The sequence below is a fragment of the Rhinolophus hipposideros genome (genome assembly GCF_964194185.1).
Source record: "Rhinolophus hipposideros genome assembly, chromosome: 19".
NCBI lineage: Eukaryota > Metazoa > Chordata > Mammalia > Chiroptera > Rhinolophidae > Rhinolophus > Rhinolophus hipposideros.
The window spans coordinates 11,798,716-11,817,862 of NC_138065.1; the positions used below are offsets into that span (position 1 = coordinate 11,798,716).

Here is a 19,147-nt window from a genome sequence, read left to right on the forward strand (position 1 = left end):
AAACTTAAATGCAACCTTATGCAATATACTTTTAACTGACTTCTTAAAAACATATTGTTTAGACATCTTAATTGGCCAGGCTACTACAAACTGAATTTATTTCACTTATCAAGTTCACATTTCTACAGGGCCTTGGCATCTTTTGAAATATGTCAAATGGTAAATTGCACGGCACAAATCCAATCCTTTCCACAAGATTAAGGTAGTTTACAAAGTTCTAGGTAGTTCTTACAAAGCACACATAGATGGAGATTAGATGGCGATCCAATCTTTGCAGGGTCTTCTCATCAGTACGTAAAATACATTTCATAACTTCCAAAGTAGAGTGAATACTAATTTCTTTCTCCCATGTTTTATTTCCAAATTGCCACTCTCATATAGTTTCTTTCAAGTGATTCACAACATGACTAGTTCACATACCCTCCAGTAATTCCCAACTCTTATGAGCACATTAAATTTTAGGAGGCATACAAAAGAGTCATTGATTCCTTCCAGAGCTACTGCCTTTAGGTGAAGGGGAACATGGAGGAAATGCGTACTTCACTGTGTTGTTAGATGGTGTTCCAGGACACGCTGTACAAATCTTTTGCCACATGGTAAAATATGGTCTCTGTAACTTCAGCTCTGAGCACTAACTTTCTAACTGTGAGTTCTAACATCTGGTAAGCTTCCCACTTCAGTATCACAGAACTATCCCACAGCACTGATTTTAAAAATAAGAACTAAAACAACAAAACAAACAAATAAACAGATCTAGTAAAGCTAAACTTAATATAAGATGGAAACGGGGATGATGATTCCAACTCAGAGGGTGACTGGGGAAACTGAGTTAATATTAAAGCCAAGTTCCTGATATAAGTTGAACAACGGTTTAATTATGGATAACTACTATCCTCTCTCATTTTCCAAAAGAATTCTAAGAAAGCTATTACCCAAACTGGGGGAAGCCAAGGCTAATGACCTCAGCAATACCTTCAGCTGCCCATTTGTAAAAGGCTGACAGCACCCCCTAATGAAGAATGGTGAAGAATTTAAACTACGTACCTGATGAGTCACACTGGTTTGTTAGATGACCCCCCCACCAATGGTTTCATGTTTGTTTGTATTTTCAGTCTTTCTCAAAAAGCGTATAAGGCAGAAGGAAAATCCTATCATTTTATGCCCTTCCTCTTGGCTTCCGCAGTGTTAAACGGGACAATGGACACCCGCTAAAGGTCCGCCATAAGTACAACTGCACTGAGTAAATCAACTGGATGTATAAGATCCAAGGTAGGAACAGAGCTAAAAATGAGTGTTCACACATGGCACTCTTTTTTCTTCAATATATTTATAGTCGTTAAAAATTCTTATTTAGAGATCCAGAACTGTGGCTTAATAAGTAAAACATAACAGAGTGCGGGGTGCAGAATTTTAGTGTCAGCTCTGCCACTAAACAGCTATATGGCCTCGAGGAAGAAAATTCCTCAGTTGCTCTGGCATTGAGTTTCCTCACAGGTAAAATAAGACTAGATAATCTCTAAAGTCCTTCATGGTTCCATGCTAAACGTCTACGGGTAAAAAATTCAAGAATTGTTAAGAGAATCCAACTACATAAGAACAAGAAATAAATATATAAAGAACTAAAATAGATTGTACCTAAATCAAAGTTTTCATCTGTTGTAATGAATATATATCCTCATAAAAGAGTAAAATTGAAACAATCTTCAGTCATTTTAATTATAAAGCAGTCCAGCCTAGGCAAGAAAAAAGTCTCTCCTTTGTCAGTGGCATAAAGAACAATATTCTTGTTATCTCTGCATTTGTAAATCACTCCTGCACACCATTTTAATGTCTGGAACATTTTGCTAATATGGACCAACTCATTGAGCTTAGTGTCCACGTGTAGTGCATACAATACAAACAGGACAGCTGTGTAGTAATTTGAAAACCAACAGATCTGATTTTGCATATTCCAATAACCTTTCTTTATAAATATTAAAATTTGGCAGTTCTTTGCTAGTCTATATATTTGAATCTAATCTCAATATACAAGACATTGCAATATATTTTTGTATGAAATATAAATGAAAGATAGTAAAACTGTACTATGTTTTAGGATGGCAGTGATATTGCTGGGAATAGGGGTGGGGGGGTGAGGGGATGGTGACACTGACCTGATTAACTGGCAGTCACACTTTAGTCCTCAAGTATAAACTCTGAAAGTTTTCTTCAGTTACAATTTGGGAAAACTGACAAATATATTTAAAATGCCATCCGCATGGTGAAAAAGTGTCCAATGCTGCAAAATAATAAGAGATTTATTGTCTATGTGACCACACTAAACAATTTCTAAGTCCCATGAATGTCCACTGTCGTCATAGCTGATGAGACCTGACAGCTGTAGGTTGATTCGACCAAGAAAGAAGAAAATAGCCACTTCAAGTTGAAGCTGAGTAATATAGGAAAAAAACAGGCCTCTGACTCCCCTTTTGCAATTATAATTAGGGAAGGTAGGGCTTTCAAAATCGTTTTTACTTTAAGTCGTCCGTTGCCATTTCAAGGACAGACTTATGAATGTCTCTCGAAGAGACCGCCTTTCTCCCCCTGAACTGACAAAACCCTATTTGCTTGAATCGCCATGACTTATGCGCAATGGACTGGGATAGAAAAATAATGTAAGTACAATTGAAATTTTCAAACTGCCAAATTCCTGAGGAAAATTCTCAGCCCCTCACCCTTGCTAATCAATAAACAGATAAATCAACCTGTCACCATTTTGACTTTGTCTGTAAGGCTGATTATTCATCCCCAGCCTCTACTTTTTCCCATTTATTTTCAAATATTAAATGTTGAATCATATGCACAATTTTTGTTTATGTTGTCCCAAGAGTATATGAGACACAGCAAACTTAAACCTCACAGTCAAATGGGGACAGTGTCAAAGGAGGAATAATGCAGTAACAAATGCTTGTGTCCTTCAGCCAAGAACCAGTCATTAACCTAATTACAAATCTCTCCCTTCAGGAGAGGAAGTGTGAGACTCGCAGTCAGTAACAGGAGCACAGCCATCGCACAGGCAAACCACTAAATAAGGCCCTCCAGCAATTTCTGCCCAATATACAAATTATGTGGCCTAAGATTTTCAGGAAAAAGCCATTTCAAACGCCATATTCATTATCAGAAATATGACTGCCAGATTTTCAGCACGCCACAGTGCATCTACACTCATTCTCTGCTCATTTTCTAAATGAACTGTTACTTGCCACTGTCAGCATCCATTAAGTAACTCTGAAAGACGAGATCATTTCAGCCAGATTCTCAGCTCATTCCTTTCATTAGAATCTGAGACCCAACTTTCCCTTTCCTTAAGAGTTCAGACAGATATTTCTGTCCAAAGAATGCTACTACGGTCTATATATTTGAAATAAAGACCACTTGTGGACAAGTTGTCTGGATACATTATCAGACACGGTTTTACAGCTAGCTGTAGCCGTATTAAGCGTCACAGTTTTCTCGAGCAAAAGATACATGTAAATATACAATAAAAAAGACAAAGTTATACATAGGTAATACCCTGGAAAATTAGCGTATTTACTTACTTAATTTATTCATTCATTTGTTTATTTATGAGTTACCCATGGTGATTTCAAACATGAGCTTGCCTAGCATACCATTCGGTCTATTCACGTGCTACTTCCCACCAACTCTCGGCCAACAGCCAGGAGGGCACGCGTCTCTTCCACATGAACTTTCATGTGCCAAAAGTCACACGTGTTATAAGTGTTAAGAAAGCCGCCCCTCTGCTCCCCAGAACCTCCCACACGGCCATGCGGACTGGCCATGGAAGCGTGTTGCTGTGGCTGGGTCTGTTCCCTTTATTCTGACCTTTCCCCTTCTCTGCCTAATGCCCAGGCTCCACTCGTTCCGCGCCTGGTGGTACCTTTTCCTTCTTGAGGAAGTCCCAGCTTTTGCTCGGGAACTCTGAATCACTTCTATGGGAAGCAGGCTTTGGTGCGTTTTTGCCACATAGAGATTGGGTGGCAGAAAAAGAAACACCCCAAACAGCTTCTATAGCTATGTGAGCAGTAGGGCAGGGCAGGGTGGAGTACAAGTAAGATGTTTGTCTATCTAGTATCTGGTGTGAGTATGTCTTTATGAGGAACTGAAGGCTTAATTTCACAGTGGTGGGTGAGACGGAACACGAAAGAGGGAAATGAACTTTTTTAGATAAATTCTAGGTATTTCCTGACATGAATTTTCCTCAAAAAAATTGAAAAGATCTATTTTTTTAATCCAACGTGGCTAGTATTAAAAAAACCAATCAGTTGTTCTACCTAGTAGATCACTGTTGCAAAATTGGATAAAAATTCTTTTTATTATATGCTCAGATATCAAATTTAAGAAATTGATACTCGGGCTACAACTGACAGATTCAGGCCATTCAGTAAGTTTTTAGTATTAGTGATAAGATATGAGCAAACATACACAGCAAATTTGCTCCAGTTATGCAAAGACTCTTTTACAAACATATAAGCAAAACCAAAATGTAGGAGGCCACTTAATTCTTCAAATTCAAAGAGGAAATACTAACATACAAAACTGACAGCTTTCCACTAGATAATTTGCTTCCTTAAAACCCCAGTATATATGAAATTTTAAAAAATGTGTTACTTTTACAAATACTAAATTTAAATATGGACAACAATGTACTGCTGTTTTTAAAACTGGATCCAAAGCAGCCTCCATCTGGGGGTGGAAGATGTGGACATGTTGTTACCTTGACTATCTCCAAAGATTTAAGTTTCCCCACCCTCTGGCACTGCCGGGTTTTCAGAGGGTTATTTATTTATTTGGGGGTAAGAGAGTGACAACATCCCAAACTGTATCTCTCATTCCACTTTCGTAAAAACCAAGGTATAAAAATGAATCTCATTTTATTGAATTCTATAGTACCTAAGCAATAGCAGCTTTACTACAAATGTAAAATCAATCTTATTTCACTTGAAGGTAAAAGTATTACTGGACTATTTGGGTCTATGTGTCTCTGTGTTATGTGCTACGGGCTGGAATGAATCCTCCCCAAATCCATATGTTGAAGTCCTAAGCCCCAGTACCTCAGAATGTGACTGAATTTGGAGACAGGGTCTTTAAAGAGGGTAAGTTACAATGAGATCATTAGGGTGGGTCCTTATCTAAGCTGACTTGTGTCCTTATAAGAGGAGGAAATTTGGACACAAACACAGGCCAGGGAAAGACCACGTGAAGAGCAAGGGAGAAGATGGCCATCTAGAAGCCAACGAGAGAGGCCTCAGAAGAAAGGCTGATTTTGGACTTCGAGCCTCCAGAATTGTGAGAAAATTAATTTCTGTTGTTTAAGCCAGCCCGTCTGTGGTACTTTGTTATGGCTGCCGGAGCAAACTAATACAACATGCTAACCATTTACAACTTTTAAAGATGAGTGGAGCAACTAGCTCTAAGCTTTCCCCTGACAGTGTGAGTGCCATAACATTTCTCAGAAGGTCTCATATCAATCATATCCAGCCACACTATAGATAGCATTACATAAAACAAAACGCTTCTGAAACCATTTTAGAGATTGTAAATTTCAGGGTCCTGAAATATAATATGAACAGAACACTAACAAAGAAATTACAACAGGGCTAAGGGATCGAGGTGCTTGTTGATCCAATACTGTCAATACAGCCTTTGAAGGAGGCCTCAAGGAACCAGCTCTGTAATGAAAAGCTAATACTCTTTAAGGTCAACACTGAAAATACCTGCAGTCCTCTATTCAAACAGACAGTACTGGACTCTATTCAAAGCACATTCTAGGACACCAGATTTTCTTTATGCTTAGTGCAGAAATTAATAATGACATAACTGGGCTCATCAATGTTAATCATCATCACCTCAGTTTTATAGCAATTTTCTAAGAATTCAAGCAATAATAGTAATAATGAAAAAGATATGTTTATCGAGCTAAACATGTGTTCCAGGCAGTGTTCTAAGTACTTCCTATGAATTAATTCAATCCTCACAACCACCTTAGGTGACAGATGCTATAACCATCACCAACACATTCTTTATCATCACCATCACCCCCATTTTATAGATGGGAAAACTGAGGCTGAGAGGCGATAACTGGCTCAGAGTCTCACCTCTGGTATGTGGCAGAAATGGGATCTTGAACCTACGTAATTTGATTCTAGAAACTTCCTTACTAACTCCTGCTACTTGGTAACCACTATTCACATCTGAACTCATTTTATCAGCCTGAGGAATTGTGTGGTAGAAAAACCTCAGCTAAAATGTGATTTACAAAGCTGGAAGGACCTCAGAAATAATTTAATTCAGCACTCTCATTTTATAGGTGAAAACTAAGGCTAGAGTTCAGTGAATTATGGAAGATTACAGTTAAGTAGTAAAACAAGGTCTAACACTCATGTCTTTTTAAGATCTAGTCTAACCTACTTTCTGGGACACCATGATGGGTATCAGGTTTCTGTTTTGTTTAGCTGTTTTAAGACTCGTGTGTCTCTGGAGGGTGTGTGTGTGTGTGTGTGTGTGTCTTTCTCTCACGTTTTTCCCATTGTCTCTATGTTGCCAATAGGATTTACATGTGTATTGAGGAAAAGGAGGAAGTGGCCTCAGGTCCATAAACAAACATTCAAATATCTCTCCCCCAAAATGAGGACATTTAGCACAACGCTATTAAAAACAGGTCTGTCTACCTGAATATCTGTTTACACCCTTTCAAGTATTCTCATCTGAGACAAGACCAAACCAGAACTACATTAGGTAAGCTACTGGAATGCATGTTAATGAAAATGAATAATAGTTTTTATAGTGGTAATAAATTCTTTTTCATTAAAATAAAAAAAAGGTATGTCTTTTAACATAAAAAAATTACCAGAAGTACAAACCATTTCAAGTATGTATGTCACTTGACTTTATTTAGTTTAAAAGAAATTTTAATATGATTTCATTGAAATATTTGTATCTGTCTAGGTAATCTATCTGTCCATCACTCCCCTAAATTTTTGCTTTTCTGAAATGATGCCACCATGATTTGTAAAATGCCACAAGGGAACAATAACATGTACATTGATTTTATTTCCAGTAAAGTGATTCATGGGCCACAACTATAGAGGCAGCCTGGGATATGAAAGCCCTTCACGGACGAAGCCTTTGACTCCACCAGGATTCCAAACTGGGAAGAAACCAAGTGTTTAGTGCAGAGAATGAACCAAAAAAAAAAAACAGTCAAGGTATCTGTGTTTTAGTTCTGCCCACAACCTGACTCTCCCTGAACTGCAAAAAATTTCACAAAAGACTCTAACAGAAATATGATAACTGATGTTTTGCCTTTTAAATTTTGTCTTCTAAACCAGGTCACCAATTTAAAAAAAAAGTTTAACAATTTGTTATCAGTTGGAAATGACCAACAACAGACCTAGCAATTGTTTTTGTTCCAAGGTCCTTTGGGGACAATAATTCTCCTGGGAGGCAGTGCCTTGTAGTGGAAAGTGCCCTAGGCCAAGAGACCTGGCTCAGCCACTTCACGGTTCCCTGATCCACTTAATCTTATAAATTCTTCATCTATAAAATCGGGATAACAACACTACACACTCTAACAGGATACTGAATGGCTTAAAAGAGTTGGTCACTGCTCAGTCCTCTCATTTCCCATCCCTGGATAGCATATATTTGGTGTCATCTGCAAAGATAATGAAGTCTTCCATTTTCCAATGAGTCCTCATTTTCTACCACTCACGTGTCTAATTTAGAAATCAAAACAAGTGCACTCCTTCTGACCTGACACCTCTAAGGAGGAGATGGCCTGGCTAGTTCCCAGGAAAGTTGGCTTAGGGACACATACAACACTTGTTCAGGCCAGAGGAATCTGTATACTACTTGGGAAAAGAAAAGAACTTTCTTCTGCCTAGACTAGCTTTCTGTGCCTTTAGCATATAGGAGAAAAGCATGCCTTTGCTTCCACTGAATTTTTACAGCTTTTAATCAAGTCACAATTGTAACTTGCAATGACTGAGAAATGAGTTTTCTAAAAATATCACAGCTAATTTTTACATTATGTTACACAACATAATAAGTATGTATCTACCTGTATATTCATAACCCAGGAGCAGTTATCACATCCTATTACATCAATTCATCTGTTTACATATCTGTCTTTTGTCTCACATGACTGCTATTCTAGACAAATAACTACTGTCTTCTTCAACTTGATGAAACTCAGCACCTAGCAGTCTGGTTCAAAGGGGTACTCAAAAAATGCTGGTTGGAAAGAAGCGGTACAGTACGGTACCTTGAATTTCAGCCTACAAAACTGGACTTGATCTTTTAGGAAATGAGACGCCCCTACACATTCCTAACCAGGTGACTGTCATAACGAAAGCCCAGTGTTAGAAAAGTTAAGGCTTGAGGTACACGGTTGATTTGACTGAAGGGAACCTGGAAGCAGGAAGAGCAGCTGGGAGCAAACTGTCAGAGTATACGTATGAGGCAAAACTTTGTGAACTAGGATGGCGGCGATCAGAAAGCAAAGAAATGTTTGAGAGACTTAATAGAGAATTTACAGTAACTTGGTACTGGTTCCCTTTAAGTAGGCAAGAGGGGAAATGATCCCAGATCAGCTGAGGTTTCCAAACGGGGTGACTAAAACGATGATGCCATTTAACAGGAACAGGGATGTCAGAAAAGGAACTGGTTTTACGGGGTAAATGCTGACTGAGTTGTGCTCAACGAGAAGTAATTAGACCCCCAAGAGGAACGAGTTAAGAGCCAGAGCCGTGAAGGCTGAATGTTTACAAGCGGAGAGGTCTTTAGAGGTAGAGCCTTTTCAGCAAACCTCGGTGCCTTTCATTTAAGAACAAAAGGCAACAGGAAGCGCAGAAGCAGACCTGATAAGTTTTGTACCCTCACATATTACACCAGTTAACGTCCAGCTTGGTTCTGGTCTCACTCCTCTAAGGCCTGCTGCAACAGAAGGACTGCTTAGCAGAAACCGAGTAGGGCACCCTTCCCACCAAAAATCAGAGTTAGTGCTTCTCTTTTTCCTACAACTTACCTGTCAGCTATTCTCATGATTCTCTCCTTTATAAGGTATAGTTCTCATCTCTTATTAAAACAATTCATCCCCGCTCTTCTCCCCCGTTTTCCTCCCTCCCTGCTTCTCACCTTTCTAAGGAGAGCAGACCCGGAGCACACACATCCCAGCCTTCCCCAGCAGCTTTTGCACAAAGGATCAAAGCAGAGCCTCCCAAGGTTCAAGGTCAGGAGTCTCTTTTTGTCTGGAAACCCCCTCGTCCTGTGCTCTCCCATCATCCTTTCTGGTTTCTACCGGACTCAGTAACAATTAAGGATTACAGTCTTTGTGGCTCCAGAAGTCAGAAAGGATTGTCAGCAGCAAAGGACACAGATTGGAAGCTCTGAACCTGAACCAGAGTTTGGAGACACATGGCAGGCGAGAACCGTCTTATTGCATTCTTTACACCATCGCCTCCTTGTAGACAATCCTATTTTCCTCCCCTACCTCCACTCTTAAGTCCCCCACAGGTGCTTTATTCTCACCCGTTTTCATCGTTCCTATAACTGCTCCTCACTTTTGGGCGGGGGGGCAGCGGAGGAGTTGTCTTCAAAAGGCAAAAACCACTTTTAATCAAAGTTATCACTGAAAAGCCCATAAATCTCACAGAAGGTACCGTATCCCAGTATCCACCAAGCCATTTATACAGTTTGACACTTAGGATAGAGGTACTTAGGACAGTAGAATCTGGAGTGGAACAATGGGCAATTCAGAGAGAAGACATCAGATGGCCGAATCCCTTGCCTTTCTTATTGCCGGGCCAAAAAATTCAAGGGAGGTAATTTCCATGACACAATTATGAAACACACACTGTAAGACACACACACTTTCCTAACGATCCTCAGATCAGATTTCTGAGGTCATGACATATACAAGTTTTGTTTCCCTCTACTTAGAAATCTTGGCTGTATATTGAAAAATTTAAAACAAAACCAACCAAGAACTAAAATCAGACACTAATTCATCACCTTTGCTAAAATGCTAAAGTAAAAATGTTTAATGTTAAATTCTTTAGCACATATGCAAAGTAGAATAATGAAGATAATACCTACCGATTATTGAGCACTTCCTACATGCTATGTAGGTAACCTTGCTTTGTAATCCTTATTTAAATGTAATCCTTAAAAAAAATTCTAGAAGTTATTGCTATGTCACAGCAGAGGAAACTGGCATATGGTGAAGATAGAAAACTCTGCTCTCGTCCTCACAGGGAGAGTAGCAGAGTTGGGATTTGAACCCAAATTTGCCTTGAAATCTGCGCTGTAAGTTACCACACTCTACAGCCTCACCATAAATATGTCATTTTCTCACTGAAATGCTTTGAACTGAACCTTGGAAGACTTGATTTTTAGTTATTAGCAAACATTCAGGAAATAAGAGAAAAAATGGCCTTTAGAAACAGGCCGACAAGCCATTCCTGGGGTCAAACACCACAGACTGGATAAATTTCCTCTAGAAAGAAAGAAATCTGTTTCTCGTCTCATGCCACCAAACACCACTCCAATGGCAACCTATACAAACACCATTCTGCTCCACTCAGAAAAACCAAGAATTCCAGACTAGTTCTGCAAGTTCACTGGTAGCATTGCAAACCAGGTTCTGCCACGACAGGAACCACCGTACACCAACGACTCCATTTGTGGACCCACTCCTATTTGTGCCCCTGTTTGTGCATTTACTCCTAGTTCAGAACAGCACAAAATCCTACAGCAGATCGGTAACTGGTCAAAACCAAACACTCAGAAACCATTCTTAAACAAAACCCAGCAATCAGTTCCTAGTATGCTCTCCTAAATGAACTTCATTCCTCTCTGGTCAGATTCTTAGGAAAATAAAATCCTAAAATAACTAGCACTGATTACATCAATAAACCTGGTTCAGATTTCATTACAGCAAAATTATATATCTAACCAGCAGACATTTTCTTATAGAAAATTCAATTTTTCAGAGTTATTTAAGATACTGTAGTTTCATGAGACATCAGAAAGGGAAAATAAAAATTAAATCAAGACAAAAAGTGGATTGTTCATACTAACAAGATGGGCCATATCTTATCAGTACATTATCTTTCTAGGCTACTCTAAGGTGTCAGCTTCAAACTAAGTTCAGCACTCATTAAATCAAACTATATATACCAGGCACTGTGAAAGATACAAAGATGAAAAAAAAACCACATACTACCTGCTCTCAAAGAATTTGTAATTTAATGAGATAGATTAGACATATACATAAAAATCCTCTATATGCAAAAGGCTTTTCTTCATCTAATATGACCAAACAGGTGTTGAAAAACTTAGAGGAAAGATTTCCAAAACCCAAACGTGTATCGAACAGGTCTTTATTGTGCCAAATAATCAGAGTGTGATTTGGTTTTTCCTATCTGTTCATTAAGGCCCTGGCAATGTCCACTACGTTGGTCTCCTAGGTCTGCTACCTTAGTTTATTTTCTGTTCTCTGCTCATGTAATAAGATATATCTTTTGAAGATTTCCTGTTTTGCTTTTAGTTTTTTCTGCTGCTATTGCGGGGGAAACATGTCTTACCCTCCTACTGCAGTACATTTTGTTTGCTGGAAGACACCCTCCTCACAGTTTCTTCTTTGTGCTGTTTTATTGAGGATCTGGAAACAATCACTGAACAGATCTGTGAGCACCGAGAGTGGCCCTGAAAACTTCGAGACTAAATATTCAAAAATAATTATCTTCAGGAAGTCTACCTTCAAGACAGTTTCATCAGGAAGGTGAAAGACAGCCATTATAATCACCCTCTGTGAGTCCAACTCCTTGCATCTCATTGCTATTAGCTCTAGCTATAGGAAACAGTAGTGAGATGGACTACAGATAAAAAGCAAAAGAAATGAGCTAAAAAATATGGAAACTTTTAATATATGCAAGTGCTAGCAATGGATGATTACTGAGGAGTCAATGGCATTAACATTCTACCCAAATCATCAATATTTTGCACCTGCTGAAATGAAGGCCAGCTTGACAAGGCCTTATGAGACCACCACAGAGACATTTCTGATAGTTACAAGGCGTGTGAATAGCTGGAGTTAACCTTGTTTTTATTTATCCTTCTCTGAGATTTAAAACGTGCTCTTACTTTTCACTCCTAAATTTTGGTGGTTGTCACTGTTCTTGTAAAACCAATCCAAAACATTATATATGTATCAGTTCCTCCTGGAGGGAAAAACCCACCATTAAAAAAGGGGGCTAGAGAGGAACCAAAGGCCATACCACCAGATTAATCATAAACCTAGACAACTGAGCCTCAATTTTCTTCAAACACTTCCTGCCTTTTGTTTCAACAGAACTATACCTTCAAGGTTAACAGCAGTCTCCCTGAGCAACAGACCAGCCCACCTTAGACTCATTCCTAATCTAATGCTCTTTATTTACTCATCAATACTGTTTGATTTTAAAGTGTGCTGTTTATTCACTGACAATACATACTGCACCTCTCCCCACACAAGGCCAACTGTGGAGATGTCCAACACACCCACCTCACTGTGAAACATAAAGGATGGTTTTTGGTTTCTCATCAAGTTCTCAGGGAAGAAATAGGGTGGAAAGCAAAAATGAAACAACTCAAACCTAAAAAACCCTTAGAGGTTGGGTTCTCCCTGAAAGAACAGGGTAGAGGGAACGTACAAAGGGGGACGTGGGGGTGGGGAGTTACTATTTCTCCTTCCTCCAGAGTCTAAAAAAAGTCCCGTAGCAGGTGGGCTCTCGACCCCCACAGGAGAACAGAGGACCCGAGGGGCTTCGGGAGGAAGGCTGATGACCAGAGCATGGGGGATGGGAAGAACTGAAGTGAGGGGAGGCCGCTTGGTCTGTGGAGCTGGCAGCCTAGAGCGGGTCTTTGATTTTTGCTTCGCTCCATCCCTCTTTTTTGGGAAAACACTGATTTTATCTTATGGATGAAACCAGCTCTGGTGCCACCTTAGCGAGCAGGGGCAGGTGTTGGGCGGGATGTCTGGGCTCCTCGGGGGACAAAATAGGGGTGGGAGGGGCAGCCTAAAGAATGGGAACCTGTGCGCCCTCCCCCAAGGTTGAGGCGCTGGGGGTGGGGGGGCGGGGTTGATGAGAGGTGCCAGGAGGGGAGCCCCTTCTACGGGGCTGGGATTGATGGGGGACAATAAGTAGCTGCGAGGACCCTCGAAGGATGAGGAGCCGCCTCCACGGGGAATACCGGGAGGTGGAAGGGAGGGCCCCGCCCCCTTCGGGGATGGACGCGAATGGCAGTTGGGACGGTGGCGGGAGGACATCGATGGTCCTACCCTTACTTTTCTCTGGAGATCGCGGCCTCCCAGCCACCGCCGAGCCCCAGCCCTAGCGGCTCCTACCTTATCCCGGCGCTCCGGGCTCCGCTCCTCGCCGCCTCCGCTAACCCGCTCCCATCCACAGTTCCCCGAGTCCCCGCCCCTCAACCACCAGGCGGGGGCACTGGCATTCACCAGGGCCAATCGCCATCTCGCCTCTCCAGCCCCGGCACCAATTCGCGCCGGCTGGAGGCGGGGCTTCTCCAATGTCATGGAGGCTCCTCCCGGGGCCCCGAGATCCCTTTTGTTTGGGGAGAGCCAAGCTGGGATTGAGCTCGCGTCACTTCCGGGAGGAAGCATTCCCCCTTCGGCCTGAGCTTGGCGTTGGCCTCGGGCCCCTCCCGGCCCGGCTTCTGCAACTTTCCATCCTCTGTGTGGTTTCCGGGCAGGACCGGGCGAGTGCTTCGTGCTTTAACCCTCCTGGTCTAGGAAGCTTAGGAATGGCGGGTGTCCTGATGGATTGGGCCACATTAACGTTTGAAGTGCGCTTTGGTGTCTGCTTTAGAATTTGTTGAAAACCTGGTAACGTGTCTTACCTGCTCTCTCTTTTTTTTCTTGGATGAGTTTGTGGGTGTGGTACTCGAAGCAAGGGCGCAAAGATGAAAAACCCGGAGCCCGCCCTTCTCTATTCACGTTACATTTAGAAGAGCATACTAGCTCTGCAGCCCCTGGGGTGGGGACTCTGGCTCGCACCAGGGAGAGCATAAATCCAGTCCGACTTGTCTTCCAGGTGGAAGTCGAATGAATATTTGCAAATTTGTGTGTCAAGGTTTTCCACGCAATGCTGCCCAATAAGGGGACTTTTTTGTGCCCTTCGCACCCTTATACTGTGGGCAGTGGCGTTTGCAGTGGAGCCCGAACAAAGGACAGTGTAGAGTATGCAAGGAATGTGTGTCCACTCTTGTGAACACGGGGACGCACATCTTGCTGGTGGCAGCAATCCCTACCAGGACCAAAGAGGGGAGAGGATACCTCCCTCTCTGAGATCAAGGTTTCTGGATTCCTTTTCCAGTTTGCAGATTGCTTCAGCTAGCAGTTAAAAGATTAACAACCACATTATTTTACATATAGCACAATAAATGCTTATAATACAATCGAATATTTATATTCAATTGCATAAATATGTACTAACTTTAATAATGCACTAATCTTAACAATTATTAAGCAAAACGGGCCTAACACTCACCTAGGCAGACATAGTCTTCAAGGCAGATGCAGCACTGCCCTCATTCAATGTACAGTCTCGTGATGGGATGTGGTCAGTCTGTTCCATCACAGGGAACTTGGAAGGAAGTAAACCAGTTTTTGTGTCGTCACTGTGCCAGGTACTTTCATATGGTATTTAATCTCCACTACTTTATGAAATCTTTGCTGACCTGTAAGATAGACATTATGCCCATTTTACACATGAGACAATAGAGATTCAGGGAAATGAAGTAACGTCATAGAGCTAGTAAATGGGAAAGAAAAAACTTAACAACAATGAGTGATTCCAAACCTGTGGCACAGTCTGCTTATCTCACACTGGCTCTTACAAGGAGCACAGGTCCAGAGAATGGGCCTAGCTGACTGTAAAATCACCATTAAAGCCAGAAAAAAGCTTCATGCCTCCCTGTACTGATTGGTTGTAGGCTTGAGAGGGTCATTTGTATACATGAAGGACAGCAAAACTGTACTGAGGTGCTCAACAGCAGCCCAAGTGCCTTTTAGGTAATGAAGTAGGAAATACAGAACTTGAGAAAGACAGCACTCCCTGTGTTCAGGTGACTGATGATCTGAAAGGCCAGGCACATAGTAGGTGCTCAATAAATAGTGACTTGACTTAAAATGTCTGAGGTGATTACAAACACACAATTCAGGTGCTGGAATAGGCCCATGAATTTGAAAAATCCCATTTCCTCCTCCACCCTTTTGCCCAGCCTAAGGGTGTGCAATGAGGAAGTGCCTCATTGCCTGACAATGAAGCACATGTGGGAGAACAGGCTATTTTCTGCTGGCTTCTGAGTCACTCTAAGAGTTGCCCTAGTGAATCAGCTCCTCCCTCCTTCCCCTCCCTCCCTTTGTAGCTGTTAACCCACCAATGCCCATTCTACTCCCACACTGTAGTGCTCTATGCTACTCCCTTTATAGCAACGGGCAGCTCCCCTGGCTCCCAGAGCTCCCTCCTGTCCATTCTTGAGTGAGAGGACCCAGCAAAAATTAGATCATCTTTGCCTTGTAAGATTCAGAATCCTGAGGGTATCCAGATTGCTTTTGTTAATAGAATCTCTGCCACCAACAGGAGTCCCCAGTCTGGGGTGTGGCGAGGGTGGAGGCAAGACTTTATTCAGGTAAACAGTTTGCAAACTGAGGAAAATGCAGCCTCTGGGGAAAAGGCAGGCTAGAAGAGGGAGAGAAACTGAAAATGCACTTTCCTGCGACAAAGGGGATGCTGCCTTTTAGGAAGTGCTGTCCTGATCCCTGATTGGTCTTTTTATGCAAATGAGGAATCAAAATTTTCACTGTTTGATTGGTTCAAGTAGCACTGTCCTGATTGGTCAGAATCACACATTCTGATTAGTTGTTATTTGCTTGGTTGGTAAAGATGCAAATGAGGCTCTAGTTGCTCAGTTCTGATTGGACAGAATCTATAAGTTTTTGCTCAGACTGCAGAAATGCATAGCTAGCTCAGTCTGTGGCCCTACCTGTGAGAGGCCTCTGCAAACAATGGCTGCTGGACTCTCAATTATGAATTTAGGTACAGTTAACAAGGAGTCCTTTTTGACAGATGCATTCCTTCTGGGGTAAACACTTTCCTTTAAATTCACCCCTGCAGGTAGTTAATGAGCAGGGTTATGAACTTCAGGAGACCTTCAGGCTGTAGCTGCAGCCATGAGAGATGGTTCTGAGTGTTAAGATTCTTCAATATATAAAATGTGTAAATAAATTGAGTACAAAGGTGTACATAGAAGTAGAAAGTGGGTTCTTAAGCTATCTTGTTTGTATATCACAATATGGCATTTTTATATCTGTTATTTTATCAACTTGCCAGTAAATATTTATTAAATGCCTACTGTGTGTCAGGCAACAACTTAGTAGGAAATGCTAACGATTATATAGATTGAGTCAACTTTTCTCCAAACAGGTAAACTTCCTAGCTAGGTGTTCCATAAGTGTTTATTGCTGGCTTAGGTAAGCAATGATGGAGTAAAGAGGGCTAGACTGGAATTTAAAAACCATGAAGTTCTAAAAAAAAACAAAAACAAAAACAAAAAAGAAACCATGAAGTTCTGTTAGAGTTCTCCCTCTGTCACAAACTGTTTTAATTTCTTAGGGCTGCCATAACAAATTACCGCAAACAGCATGGCTTAAAACGGAAATTCATTCTCTCTTAGTCTGGAGGCTAGAAGTCTAAAATCAAGGTGTTGACAATGTTGGCTCCTTCTGGGGGCTCCCGGCTTCTGATGGTTCCCAGACAATCCTTGGTGTTCCTTGGCTTGTAGATGCGTCACCCCAGTCTGTCTCTGTCTTCACACGGCCTTCTTCCCTCTGTCTCGATGTCTCTATATGTCTCCTCTTATAAGTACAACAGTCGTATGGGATTTAGAGCTGACACTAATCTAATATGACCTCTTATTAACTCATTACATCTGCAAAGACCCTATTTCCAAACAAGTTCACTTTCTGAGGTTCCAGGTGGACATGAATTTGGGGAAGGTGAAACAGTCAAACCGGTATGCAAACGTACTTCTCAGAGTAACATTCCCACTTAACTCCCTCCATGTGACTTCATTGGAAAATAGCATAAAAGTAATAAAATAATTCCCTGAAACCATTTCAGTTCTATGATGATATAATTATATATGCCAGTAGCCATTTGTCAAGCCTTTACTATATTACAGGCACTATAAAATTGCTTTACAGTACATCTGATTCAACCTTTAAAAGAATCCCAGGAGATAGATGTAAATATCCTCATTTTACAGATAAGGAAATTGAGGCACAAAAAGGTCCATCCATGGTCATGGAATTCATAAGTGATGAACACAAAATATTTACTTGGATCTGATTCCAATTACTACCTCCATCATGCTAGATGGGTTAGGAAGATGGGGCTTGCAACAAATATTTTAAAATTTGATTCATGGAACACTTGGAGCCGAGCAGCGATCTTTCCGGGGTTACGTGTGTTGTTTGGACCAATTTTAACACAAGGGTAAGCAAGAGAGGAGGGAATGGTGGGTGGCAATGAAAATTTAGTAGGGAAGAGAACTATGGGCACTTACCTGAACCTCAGTTTCCTCATTTGTGAAATGAGATAATAGTCTCAGCCTATAGCACCTGGTGGTTGTGAATACCCAAGTGAGATGATGGACATAAAAGTATTTGGTTAACTCTGAGGGGTTATTATAAACTACCTGGGAGATCTTTGCTCAAAGACTCCTCTTTGGGTCCCAGTCCTCCAGCTAAACATCTGGGAGTTGAACCCCTGGGACTCTATAAGGCTCCTTCCAGCTGTGACTCGCTGGGACTTACTAAGATGCTGGGTGAGCTTGATGTAAAAGTTGGGGTGATTGGGAAAAGTGACCTAGCCTGTCTTCTCTACCTCTTTTCTTTTCTTCACCCTCCCGCTCAGCTCATCCAGGAGGGGATTCGGGGGTCGCAATCTAGAGTCCGGAGAGGGTTCTCTAGGCAGGGATCAGGAGGAAGCAGAGGGAAGATGGGTTGGCTCCCAGCACTTCCTCCCATCCTTAGTTTCCACAAAGGCCTTTCCGAGTATTCCGTAAGCGTTCTCTTCCGGCTAGATCTGCTCCATTTGAGCGACTGGGACACGCGGAATGGAGAGATTTCGGGGCGTGGCCCGCACCGAGTTCCCGAGCTCACTGCTCCCTCTAGTGCTGAGCGACGAGGCCTGCAGCTGTCAGCTTCCCGCCTGGCGAGCTCAGTGCGATCCTGACCATCTCTCCTGAGAGGGAAAACTCCCACCTGACAGTTTATCCTTGTATGGATGTGGGCTGAGACCACCACAGGTGTGTGTGTGGGGGGGAGGGCTCCAAGGGCCAGCAATTTGAAAAACCACTTTCAGGGACAGATTCTTCTGTTTTTTAGCTAAATGTTGGGGCCAGCTTGGCCATGAGGGATCCAGGAAATTCTTACCCTGGATTGCGCAGGAGGAGGTCTGGGAAGGAAAGGGAAAGAAATCCACCATTGAGTGCCTACTATGTACCAGGCACTTTGCCAATGTTACATGTATACTCCTTGTCACCGTTACGTATATAATCCTTATATAGTCCTTTTGACCATCCTAAGAGGTAATTATTCTTACTTCTGGTGTTTCAGATAAAGCAAGTTCAGAGAGGTTAACTGTCTTGCCGAAGGCCACAGGATAACAATAATGATGGTAACATCAAACAATCAGTAGTACCTGCTTCACCCCAGGCACGTTATTGCTTTTAATCCTCACAGCAAACCTTTAGTTCCTACAATCTCCATTTTACAGATGAGGCCCCTGGGATTTAGGTAGTTTAACAAAGAGATAACGGGGAAGCTTGACTAAGGTCAAAGAGCTAAGCCCTCGGGGCTCCAGCCGTGCTGTTTCCATTCCAGGATTGCCTCCTGGAGCTGGTGGGTGGTGGAGGTGGGAATGAGCCCAGGCCTGTGTGACTCACTGGTCTTTCCATTGCTGGGGCTGCCTGGTGGCCCTTCCTGAGGACCAGGAAACTAGGGCCATGTGGTTTTTTGGATCTCCAGATCCAAAGATAG

The 19,147-nt window shown here is 41.9% G+C and overlaps 2 protein-coding genes across 6 annotated transcripts in view; one reads left to right on the forward strand and one right to left on the reverse strand.

The window, feature by feature from the left end:
- CTTNBP2NL (CTTNBP2 N-terminal like) overlaps positions 1-13,633 on the reverse strand; it is a 46,078-nt gene extending 32,445 nt beyond the window's left edge. Inside the window, exons 1-2 of one of the 2 annotated variants that reach the window (XM_081025010.1) lie at positions 13,430-13,616; positions 2,154-2,278 (exon numbers count right to left, since the gene is read on the reverse strand). Coding sequence is in view for 1 of the 2 variants with exons in the window: in XM_081025009.1 (XP_080881135.1) it covers positions 13,430-13,618 (189 nt within the window). In the remaining variant the exon portion in view is untranslated. Of the gene's footprint in view, positions 1-2,153; positions 2,279-13,429 lie in introns of both variants that reach the window. The other variant, XM_081025009.1, reaches the window with a different exon arrangement.
- Positions 1-16,631, forward strand: part of ST7L (suppression of tumorigenicity 7 like) — a gene marked incomplete at its 5' end in the record, with an annotated part of 157,603 nt that extends 140,972 nt beyond the window's left edge. For 2 of the 4 annotated variants that reach the window (XR_013991673.1, XR_013991675.1), the window contains 2 exons: positions 6,590-6,777; positions 7,100-8,161. Of the gene's footprint in view, positions 1-1,112; positions 1,270-6,589; positions 6,778-7,099; positions 8,162-11,701 lie in introns of those variants that run through there. The other 2 variants (XR_013991672.1, XR_013991674.1) reach the window with 2 other exon arrangements.
- Positions 16,632-19,147: the final 2,516 nt, after the last annotated feature.